The 12,174-nt window shown below is 37.8% G+C and overlaps 1 protein-coding gene and 1 non-coding gene across 15 annotated transcripts in view; both read right to left on the bottom strand.

Moving 5' to 3' along the window:
• Pum1 (pumilio RNA binding family member 1) overlaps positions 1–12,174 on the bottom strand; it is a 124,073-nt gene that overhangs the window by 31,827 nt on the left and 80,072 nt on the right. For 7 of the 14 annotated variants that reach the window (XM_047542591.1, XM_047542594.1, XM_047542597.1 and 4 more), the window contains 4 exons: positions 8,279–8,372; positions 6,928–7,032; positions 3,325–3,476; positions 376–514 (listed from right to left, as the gene is read on the bottom strand). In XM_047542591.1, the coding sequence (XP_047398547.1) occupies positions 376–514; positions 3,325–3,476; positions 6,928–7,032; positions 8,279–8,372 (490 nt within the window). The remainder of the gene's footprint in view (positions 1–375; positions 515–3,324; positions 3,477–6,927; positions 7,033–8,278; positions 8,373–12,174) is intronic. The other 7 variants (XM_047542592.1, XM_047542595.1, XM_047542600.1 and 4 more) reach the window with 2 other exon arrangements.
• LOC124968625 (small nucleolar RNA SNORD103/SNORD85) lies at positions 180–252 on the bottom strand. The gene has a single exon (XR_007105795.1). It is a non-coding gene; the product is annotated as a small nucleolar RNA SNORD103/SNORD85 (small nucleolar RNA).

The following is a 12,174-nucleotide window of genomic DNA, read 5'->3' as shown; positions in this document are numbered from 1 at the left end:
TTCCCAATGTGCTATTCAAATACAAAGGCATGAAGACTAAAGCCTTAAATGGTGCTAAGATAGGCCAACCACTTCACTGATCCTTAATTCTGAGGGAGAAGAAAGTTAACCACCAAAGAAAAACCACAATATCTCAAGCTGTGTGAACATTCATACATCTCCAACAGGTAAGACTTAAAACTGGCTCAGAATAATGCTCTCATCAATGAACTATGGTCTATGTGAGGGCAAGTGTATATCATCCTTGCCAGTATCCAAATCTTGACAAGTCCAAACAAGATGAAAGCACGAATGATGTTCATTCTTCTCAGCATCACTCAAAAAAGACTTCCCTCCACCCCACTCGCAGTATTAGGCAAAACAATGTAGTATTACCTGGCATGCCTGCAGCCAAACCTTGTCCAAAAGCAAGAGCAGAATTTACTGCTGCAGCTGCCACTAGTGGATCTGTTTGCTGTCCCTGCTGATTCTGATTTGGGGTCAAAGGACGCTGGCTGGCTCCTCCACGGAGAACCTGGAAATGGGAGATAGAAGTAAGTCAACTATTTGCTTCTCACTGGAAGTATCTAAGACCCACCATATGCTCAAGTTCAAGTTGAGTCAACTATTAAAAATTAATAGTTGTAAAGTTTACTAAACAGTTTTATACGGTGGGCCTCTAAGGATAAAAATCCAATTAAAAACATCATACCATATGGTAAGATTTCTTTCTACCACTCTTAGTTTTAAATATAGCACCTTGATAGGTAGCAAAAAGTAGACAAAAGGGATAATTCCATCAATAATCAAATATTTCATTCCTATCCTATCGTGTGGTAGATGCCACGGATAAGGCAACAAGGACAGCAAGCACAGCCTCTGCCTTCATGGAGCTTTTAGTGAGTAAGAAAGATGATCAACAATAACTACATGATGTCAGTGTCCTGAACAAAAGTGAGTATAGAAGAAATGAAAGGAGTGGGAGGGTGTGCTCCAGACAGGACCAACAGTGAACTTAACCCACACATTTCAGTTAAAGGACCTGTGTTGACACACACAGACACTGTTTCTCTCTGTTTCTTTCTTTCTCTCTCTCAAATATATATATATATATAGGGGGGGGGGGGGCGGGGATTAAACCCAGGGCTCTGTGCAAGCAAGGCAAGCACTGTACCAACTGAGCTATACCCCCAGCTCAGTTTTATTCTCTTATTATGGAATATGAGATCTTTTTACTACCCTTTAACACTATTCCTATTTAATCAATGCCTTCTCTTTCCTAAGTTCCACAAAAACACTCATCCAAATGGAGATAAGCATTATTCAAGTTCAGTGCAGAACACCACTTCTGCCCTACGGTACATATCCTGATATTAAAGAAACACAGATAAAGAAGTTGGCAATCATTTTTATTCTGAAGGATCTGAAATACACATTTCACAAAAGATCTATATACACCAGTAAGTAAAAATGACGAACCCACAGATGGATACTGAAATTGCTGTTTCTAAAACGTGTTTTATGTTTTCAAGCACAAAGTACTTATCAGATCACTTTAAATTTCATCTTGTTGCTTATTAAAAGCTTTATGTATTCAAGAACAGATTATTTTTATACCATTTGGTAAAAAAATATGCAAAAAGAAAAACATTAACAATCAACTCATCTTTTACTAAATGAACATAATCACCTTATGTGAATAACACTGTCAAGAGGAGATGTGTGGACACTTTACCCAAAGTCTCTTTATTTCTTTATTTCCAAAGAATGAAAGCTTACAGCTGATCTTACAGACATGATGGGAACATTAAAAAAGGTCTACAAGGCACAATGCCTGATACCCAGCAGATAATAAGCAGTAGCTCATCGTTATTATCAAAATATTATGCAATTTATTTTTGTGACCTGAAGATTCCAACCAACTATGCAAGAGAAAGAGCATGTCAAACAACATGGAAAGAAGAGGGTAGGGGGGTTGCATAGAAAAATTGCATTGCATGAACTTATTCCAAGGAAAAAATTATGAACTTATGAACAGAATATAATTATAAAATAGCATGATTTATAATACCAAAATATTAAATTTCGAACAGATCAGTCAAAATAAAGTATAGAATATCCTTTAATGGATGGTATTAAAAAGAACACTAACATGAGACAGTAAAAAGAGAAAGCAAAACCAGATGGACAGAATAATTCTAAATTAAATAAGCACTAGAGATGTCACTTAGAGGTAGAATGCTTGCCTAACACGTGTGAGACCTGAGGTTCAATTCCCAGCATTGTGGAAGGAAAGAAGGAAGGAGAAGGAGGAAGGAAGGAATTAAATAAATGAACAAAATAATAAGATTAGTTTTTGACATAAGAATTTAGGGTAATTTTTTTCTTTTAAGCAGTGTTTTAGTAATCAGGGGGGAAATGATGTATTCAATTAAAAAGAAAGTTGGGTGTGGTGGCTTATGTAATCCTCAGGACTCGTGAGGTTAAGGTAGAAAGATTCTAAGTTTGAGGCCAGCCTCAGCAACTTAGTCAGACCCTGCCTCAAAATTTAAAAAAGGACTTGAATGTAACTCAGTGGTAAAGTGCCCCTGGGTTCAATCCCATTACCAAAGAAAAGAAAAAAAAGACATATAGTATTTAGTTTATCATTGAACTATTCTTTCTCAATGAAATTAAAAAGCTCCTATAAGTTAACAGAGATACTATAGGTTTTTAGGATTTACATCCAACCCAATAGGTGCTGGAAATATGCAGTCTAAAAACCTAGCACCTCCCCTTTACTTGGCAAGTCATTTTCAAAACTCTAGAAGTGATCTGAAAATGGTGCAGAGCAGGCATCTGTAGCACAGCAAAAGGAAAATTTAACAACCAGTCTGAAGACCCATTTTGTCACTTGCTAGCTATAGGATCTCTCTCTCTCTCTCTTTTTTTTTTTTTTTTTTTTTTTTTTTGGTACGAGGGATTGAACTCAGGGGCACTACTCAACCACTGAGCCACATCCTCTGCCCTATTTTGTATTTTATTCAGAGAAAGGGTCTCACTAAGTTGCTTAGCACCTCTCTTTTGCTGAGGCTGGCTTTGAACTCGTGATCTTCCCACCTCAACCTCCAGAGCCACTGGGATTACTGTCATGTACAACCACACTCAGCTAGCTATAAGATTAAAACAATCCTCTAAGTTATTTTCTCTTACAAAAACTGAATGACTATCATTACCTCCCCTACTTACACTGACCAATCACCTGGTATTTAAAAGACATTCCATGAGAACAGTTAAATCTGAGACTGAATATATATACATACAAAAGAAGGAACTCATGCATTCAGTGTTTTTCTTTACATTTACCTGCTGCTGTCCTTGCTGCGCCTGTGGAGTAGTCTGCTGATTAGCAGAATTAGTTGCTGCTGCTGCAGCAGCAGCTTGCTGCTGGAAAAGACTGGCAGGGTAGACTCCCCAGGGAGTGACTCCATAATACTGGTGAGGGACCACAGCTGGGCCTAAAAACAAAGGGAAAAGCAAAGAAGTTTAGACTAGTAAGAATCATCTTGGGACTTCCAAAGACTACATCTGACTCAGTAGATCCTATTATAAAATATTAACTTAAAGAATACATTGATTTGTTCTAGCCAATCATTAATTCTCTCAAAAACCAAAAATTATTATAGAAGAACCTTAAGCCAAAGTCTTCTGAAGTAACGTACTCCAAGCCTACAGAAAGAGACAATGAGGGACAAAATTTTGAGGATATTGAAAGGAGAATAAGAATAACTGACAGAGAAAGTTCCAAAGAGTTGGATTTAAGAACTGATAGAGGGACTGTCCTTGGAAGAAGTCACATTTTTCCCATGAGAAAGAAAGGGTATGGCATAGATACAGAAATGTTTGTGGTTAGGAGGGAAATAAATGAAGGGTTTGGGTGCTTAGAGACAAAGAACAAAATTTGGTTGTATTTTGCCTTTATAGTAAGAATAGCACCTGAGGGGACTGACAGGTACCAGGACCCTGGTGCAGTATCCTTAATTCCAGAATCATGAAAATCTATCAGTCTTCTGACAACAAATCTCCCAACACTCAACAAACTTGTAATATTCAGTTTCAAGTAGGCTCAGTTTTCTCATTTCTATTTTAAAATCACAAAGTTTTTTGACACAACTACATTCACACACTGATACATGAAATTTTAAGTCATATGCAGAAAAACACACACCCACAGCACCTTGTTACACACTAGCCAATTATCCTAAACAAACTAAATATTCTGTTTTATAATATTCTAAATGATCTGTTCACATTCTCTGGCAACAAGCTATGGCTATAGTCTCTGCCACATAGGATAGATAGCAGAGATGTAACAGAGTCATGAAAACAACAACCTGGATGTGACAGAACTCTTAACCATAGAACTGAAGATAGTGATAAGAAACACCGAGGATGCACATTTGTCAATCAAGAAAAGAGCTCAAAAACAATTACAAAATTAAAATAAATAATAAAAAGTTAAAATGATCTGCTGGGGATAACCCAGGGCCCTCATGCATACTAGGCTTGCACTCTACCACTCAGAGCAACTCCAGTCCAGTGCTTTAGCATTTCCACCTTGGTATTTTCTGTATTCTTGGGCAGATCAAGCAAAAGTGCCCACTGTGAAATACTATACCTGGGTGCAAAATGAAGGTATTATTTAGAAAAGTCATGTTACAACAGAAATTATTTTATTATAAGCAAAGTATTTTTAACTTGTTATTACCACCAAATTGAAGAAAAAGAATGGTGGGTCCCCAAACTCCTCTGACTAGTGTTCATACACTAGTAAATTAAAGAATTTTAATTTACAATGAGAGGAGAAAACTCAAGGACAACTGTGTGCCTTAGTTTCCTCACTTGTTAAAAAAAAATAAATAAAGGTGCTGGTGGTATGGCCATACTGACCTTGAAAGAATGGGTTGCAACCTGCAATGGCAGTCCCTGGCTCCCACAAGAGCCAACAAAGTTCTTCTGGGCAGGGACTGCTAGTACATTATCCTTTAAATTTTCTTAACTAGCACTTCTACTATTGTACCCTGGTCATGTGGCACAAGATTGAATTTAGGAAGACATCCTGGGGTGACTGAGGGGGCTCATCAGAATGCGTGCTTCAATTCCTGTGTTTAACACAACAGCTCCATAGCTTAGTAGTTAACATCATGTGTGAAAAGTAACTAAGGTCACTTTCAGTATGGCTCAGCAATGAGTACCCAAAACAATAAGATTCTCACCATCAAACTAGCATCTCAATGAGTGTAAGTCTGTCACCCCTAAGATTAGCTCTATTTCAAGTAACATGTTAAGGCAGGAGTGGAAAAGACTTTAAGAAGTAAAATCACACAACTCAAAGTAGCACCATCAATCCAAATGAAATGTACAGCTGGGCTTTGGAGTCAAACCTGGTTACAGTACCAACTGTACATTTAGATTACATGACCTCATACAAGACACAGCTCTCTGAGCTCAAACTCCTTATCTGTAAAAATACTCTCTGACAACACATAGGAACAAAAAGCATTTGGGACAATGCCTATAAATAGTTAAGAGTTGGGTACAGACTAATGGTGGTGAGTAAATACAATTCTACTAGAAAGACCTTTTTATTTTTCTCAAAACATAGAGCAGGTCATCTTAAATATGCTCCCATGATAAGCAGGAAAACAATCCTAAAGAAGACCTAAGAAATGCTGTTCTGTACCGAGTTCATAATTTCAAATTATGTCATACAATAAATGAAATTTCAGACTGGGGATGTAACTCAGTGACAGAGCGCTTGCCTAGCAAGTGTGAGGCCCTGGGATTGATCCCCCAGCACCTCAAAAATAAATCAACAAATAAAATCTATATAGTTATTTAGTCATGATTAATATAACTTGAAGGAATGTGTCTCCAAAGAATGCTTTGAAAGAAGTTTTACTTGTCCTAATGTTGAGCACAATCCACCAATACATTTATGGCCCCACTATGATAGCAACATCTGTATTAAACAAGTAGGAAAAGTGCTTGCCTTTGAAAGATTCAGTCTCAAGAGAAATAACATTCGTGAACTTATCCATAAGCAAATAAAAACAATGCCATAATCAGTGATAGAGAAATAACAAAGGACAGTTACCAAGAGAGGATGTCTAAAGCTAAGAATACCAGTTGAAGAGCTTCCCGGGGCTGGGGGTGCTTACTACATAAGTTTAAGGAAATCACACTGCCACAGACTAAGGCCTGAACCAGTGCAGCAAACTGAAATCAAATCTGTATCACTGTGGTGTGAGTCAATGACCACCAATCAAGAGGGGAGAATGGTGCAAAGTACAGGCCTCCACAAAGAAAGCCCTGTACATAGCGGATCCCAACCTGAGCTCATCCTCAAAATGATCAGGCAGCATCTTAAAAATACTAATTACAAGCACAAAATCCACCACAATCCAAGGGAGGTTGTGATGATCAATTATGTTTGATGATCATGTAATATGCGTATTAGGGTGAAGAAAAAGAGAAACCAGAAAACAGACGAATGAAAGGAAAAGATTTATGTTTAAAACCATTTTTCCGAAATACGTAGAAAGGTGGAAGGAGGAAAAGATCCGAGGAAATTAGGGATACATTAAGAGAGACCAGTTTAAGAACCGGGAAGTACTAGGAGACCTGGCTAAGGAGAGAAATTCCTGAAATATAAATGAGTTTTGGGTGCCTCCACAGAGCAAAAATACCTATGAAGGGGGCAGGCGATTGATTAATTTGCTTTTGGCTATGTTAAGAGTCAGAGGGACCTATATTATAGCTAAGTAGAGATATCCAGCTAGCAGGTGATGGCACTAAACATCAAGAGACGTTTCTGTTGGAGACATGGAGTTGGGAGATTAAAAATGCATGCCCATCTCAAATTGCTTTAGCAAGTGAGAAAACCCCTCATGCAGCAGAATGTCTCACCTAGTGTCGCTGCTGCAGCCAATCCAGCTGTGTAGGGGTCCGTCCCTGGGGGAGCAGCGCTGATGATGTATGGATTGGGGACAAACGCAGCGGGAGCTAAACCTGCTAAAAACATACCTGTCAGTAAAAACAAACTTCAACAGAACTGCAGCCCTACCAAATACCTGTATAGTTTGGTTAGAAGTCCAGGATATAGATGAAGGAGGGAAAAAAAAAAAAAGAAGAAGAAAAAAAAGAAGAAGAGGGGATAGAATGAGAGTGAAGAGGACTTTTACCAAAAAAAAGTAACTACTACACTAAAAAATTATGGTGATATTTATCTAGTCCATTTTTGTTTTTAAACCTTTGCTACAGAAATGCTTAAGTTAAAACTGTACAGTTTTGAATTCAGCACAACTTAATTATTATAATCTAAACAAATTTATTCCACTGTTTCCTTCTGTTCTGTTTCCCAGGCTCACTCTTATGCCTTCTAAACAAGTGCTCTACCACCGAGCTATATTCCTAGCCCTTAAATTAATTTAAACTTAATTATTACAGTAAAAACTCTGGTAATGTGGGACAGAGGAAGGATTTGTTTCCATTTAAAATAATTTTCCAAAGAGTCTTCCTCAAAGAAAATGTGCATGTATGTGTAAAGACATCTATGAGTCTACAATACTGGACTCAGACAAAACTCATGCCTGGCCTTAATTTAATTAGTCTGCAAACCAGTGTTTTCTTCCACAGAATACCACATTCAAGACTGGTAATAACACGTACACTCAGTCATGCCATTTTGGCACATAAAAAAATAAATAAAAATCTCTACCTATACTTGTTTGGAGTTATGGAATTATGTTGTGAGGGTCTGGGAAGGAGAAAGGTCTGGTACTAAAGACAGTACTAAAATGTTTATCAAAACTCCAATAGTTGCTACAGAAAAAGGACACATCTATTTAAAAACTAACCATGACCTGAGACTATTTTTTAAATTTTTCAATGCTTGCTACTTAATAAATAATAAATTGATATAATCATAGTCTATATAACCCCAAATCATTTAATCGATATCGCCCAAACCTCATCTAAAGAGCTAATGCTGATCACTACTCATTTCTATAGTAAATACTTAAATCCCGAAACAGCTGAGGTAGGATACTAAGGAAATCTTATTGAGTTCAGGTCTTAATATGTCAAAAATAAAGAAGGTGGCTAGAGACGACTGGACAAAATGAAGAGGTCATATACCCTGTCTGAGGTAACCGTCTGGACCTTTGTAATCAGTCTGAACTACTGGGTTTCACAGCATCCACTTATTCTAAAATGGTGGCCACACCTTTAATTGAGAGCTATCAGCATAAGGACTTACCGATGTGAGGCTGATGTGCAGCTGCTAGTGCATACTGCTGTTGCTGAGCAGCTGTCAACTGCTGGACAGCAAGCGCATTAGGTCTTTGGAACAGCTGAGGTGAGAGAAAGACATGGTACAGTTAGAGGAACTGTCTAATGAGGTAATTTTAAAATCTGTCCAAAAATGTCAATAAATCCCTGATGATGCATGATGCTTTTAAGAAAAATGGGTGTTCTCATCTCCAGTCTATTCTCATGATATTACATGCTTCATAGTTCTTCTTATCTCTTTACCTCTCAATTTGTTCTCCCAGTTTCACGGGCTGACCTCTTCACAGGTTATATGTTCTCTGAACCACAAACATACATACACAAACTCCCTAATGGTATCAGCAAGTCTACAGGTACTGCCTGATTCACACAACTTAGAAGTGGGACAAATAAACTACAAAAATGAACTGCCACGTTGCCCCTAATGCTACTATCTCTCTTCAGTTTTTCAAAATTCAAAATATACTCTGAATTCTTACATACTCCCATTTAGGAAGAGGAGATGAAGGACATTCACTTGGTCCTCTGGGCTGCCTCTTCCTGGGAAAATGGTATTGGACAGCTCCCCTGAAGTAGCAGTTTGTCCTAATGAGTAAATTAGACAACCGCCCAACCTTGGGGAGCTCAAAAGGCTCCTAGGGCACCTATTCTTTGTAACAGTGAAGAAGACAGGAGAAGTACAGCCACTATCATCAAGACTTACATTCCAAGCCTCACACTCAATACGCTTCTTAGTTCATAAGGAAAAATGTTCAAAGACCTTAACAATAAAAATATCCTGAAATTCTACCCTAATAGTCAATCATTCATAAATTCAACAAACAGGACCTGCTAGGCACTGTGCAAGGAACTAGGGATACAACAGTGAATAGAACAATATGCAACCTGTCTTCATGGAGATGAATAGTGTTGGTACAAAAAAAAGAGGGTGTTGGTACTCTTGTCCTGAATCACCCACCTCCAAGGGATCAAACTCAAGAGTGCTGAAATCAGACTGAGAGCACTTATGAAGGGACCTGTCTCAACAGGATCTTTAACCTACCTGCTCTTTCTACAGGATTCTTCAACAACTCTGCTGACATCAATGAATAATATATAATAGATACATAAAAGATACATAATACATATATAAGATACATAATATATATATAAAAGATTTTGAGTATTTAACATATTCATTAAGAGACCTGATTGGTTCAGACATTAAGAAATTTTGACATTTAACCAACTCAACCTAATTATCTTCATGAATGGCCTTGCTTGTTATCCTAGCAGCGGCGAGTCTTCATCCTGTGGCTTGGCTACCACTATGCCTCAAACATACAAGTAAACGGATTTAAAATACAAAAAAACCAAGTTAATTTAAACATACAGGCTGACTTCACCTATTAGCTCTTTATATGTATACTGATTCACCTATCTAAAACGAGAATGAAATCAGTCTTTGTTTTTATAGTACCAATGTCAAAAGTAACCATTTACAGATTTCAAAAATACTTTGATTTTTATTTTTAAAGGTTAAAGTTAAAACAAGCCTTCACTGTGATGCTCGTGAAGAGGATAAAGTACTACTTTATAGGGACTCATTAAATATCGAGCTGCAGAACAAACTAGAGAAATTGAATCTGCTAAGAAACACATCGAAACACTTGTCCAACCAGGCACCGTAATGCACACCTGTAATCCCAGTGGCTCAGGAGGCTGAGCCAAAAGGATCCTGAGTTTGAAGTCACCTCAGTAACTTATTGAGGCACTAAGCAATTCTGTAAGACCCTACCTCTAAATAAAATATTAAAAAGGGATGGTGATTTAAAAAGAAAGAAAAAAAAAAAAAGTTGTCCACCTCAGGAAGGGAACCAGTCACAACAATTTGGTGACTCATTTTGAGATTTTTGCAAGTTGATTTCACATTTCTATTTTACCTAAAGAACAGTGATACCTGACTTACTAACCAAAAACCAGTAATCCACTGCCATTCCACCTTGCTAACCCTCATATCATGGATGTTCTTCAATAGTAATATAACTGCCGTATACTTTATCTGTAAATATACTTAGAAATATATAGTACGTGTGAAACCATAACAGCCATCATACCTAACAGAAGTGTGTGGCTCTCACCATCATGTTACCGCATTTCAAAGTAGGACCACTACTTTTAGCTAACGCACACTAGCCTTAGAGCCCTATATATCCTGTGTTGAGAGCTGATTAACACATTAGTGATTATGGTGAATAGGGAAGAATTATTTTCTTAAGAGCACTTTACAGTGAACAATTTAACAAAAATAAATGATGTATTCACAGCCAGCTGATTTCTCTTTATGTAAATGGTATATTAACTGGAAATACAGAGTATTCAAAACAAAATTGAGTAATTGGCAAGTGACAGATTCCAAAGGATCCTGGAACTCACACAAATACCATCTGCTGGGCAAGACACTGAGCTCTGTTAACATTTTCATGATTTTCACAAAGCAACACAATAGTCTGAAATGGAGAAAATACTGAAAGTTGGGGAAAATATTTATTAAAGGTCAGTATAATTACAAATGTGCTAATGTTAATTGTAATTCAAACAGAATCAGTAAGTTGTTGTTTAAGAGTCTGACTGCATGGGAAAATTTGTCAACCACTTCAAGCATCAGGGCTTCTAGAAGACACTCCTCCCCGCCCCTCCTCGCTGCCCCAGGTACTGAGATTAAACCCAGGAATGCTGTACTACTGAGCTACATCCCTAGTCCTTTTTATTTTTTATTTTGAGACAAGGTCACACCAAATTGGCCAGGCTGTCCTCAAACTTGCAATCCTGGTGCCTCTGCTTCCTCAGTAGCTGAAATTACAGATATGTGCCACCTTCAACAGTGAATTTGGGATCTTGACAAACCTGATCTGACTCCCTTTATCACTTACCACATGACCTTACAAAAGATACCCAAATGCATTACAGAAGGAAATTTGGGCAGCTCAAACCACTACATATAATACTAACCTGCAGCTGGCATCTTGTATTTAAAAAAAAAAAAAACAGTTACTACTAGTACTATGTAAGAGTTCCTAGTATTATTACTATTACTATCAACAATTGTTGGCATAAAAACACTGTTGCTGAGTTTTCTGAATCTGGAGAAGTAATACCTAAATGAGAGTTAGGAAATATGAAAGGCAATACCTACCCCCACCTCAAATTAAAATGTCAAGCCATGCCTGGCTTTCTACCAGCTTAAGGCAACATCCAGAGAGGAGAGGGAGTAAGAGCACACACCTTGGGTGCCAGGCAGCTTTGGTTCACATCATTTCCACTACTGACTTGCTCTGTGACTTTGGGCAAGTGACTTCTAACTATCTTGGTGCCTCACTCTCTAATATAGCAACAAAGTATCTAACTCACAAATTAACACATATACAGTGCCGCACAAGTCATTTATGTGTGATGTTCTTTCTGATGAATGAGGAGAGAGCCCCAAAACCCCTTCTGTGAGAATCACCCCTTACAGCTTCTCCCCAGAGCAAGGAAGGAACTGTTTCTACTTTTTATATTGTACTCCTTTCAGGAAAAGCTATGAATAAAGTTGAATTTGAAGGTAAGATAAGTCCATGTGCTTCTAGTACAAGGTTCAAAGGAAATCACAAGAAGCTAGAAGAAATTTGCATAGCTTGCAACAAATGATCTTCAGCTGTGGGCATGGCAGTTCATGTCTGTAATTCCAGAGGCACAGGAGTCTGAGGTGGGACGATCACAGGTTCAAAACCATCCTTAGAGACTTAGCAAGTCTGTGAGCAAACCTAGTGAGACCCTATTTCAAATTTTTAAAAAATAATTAAAGGGGGGGATGGGTTTCAATCCCTGGTACCACAAAATAAA

The sequence above is a fragment of the Sciurus carolinensis genome, chromosome 1 (assembly GCF_902686445.1).
Source record: "Sciurus carolinensis chromosome 1, mSciCar1.2, whole genome shotgun sequence".
In the NCBI taxonomy this organism is placed as follows: Eukaryota; Metazoa; Chordata; class Mammalia; order Rodentia; family Sciuridae; genus Sciurus; species Sciurus carolinensis.
Note: the sequence above shows the minus strand (reverse complement) of the source record. Positions and strands in the feature narration are given on the sequence as shown.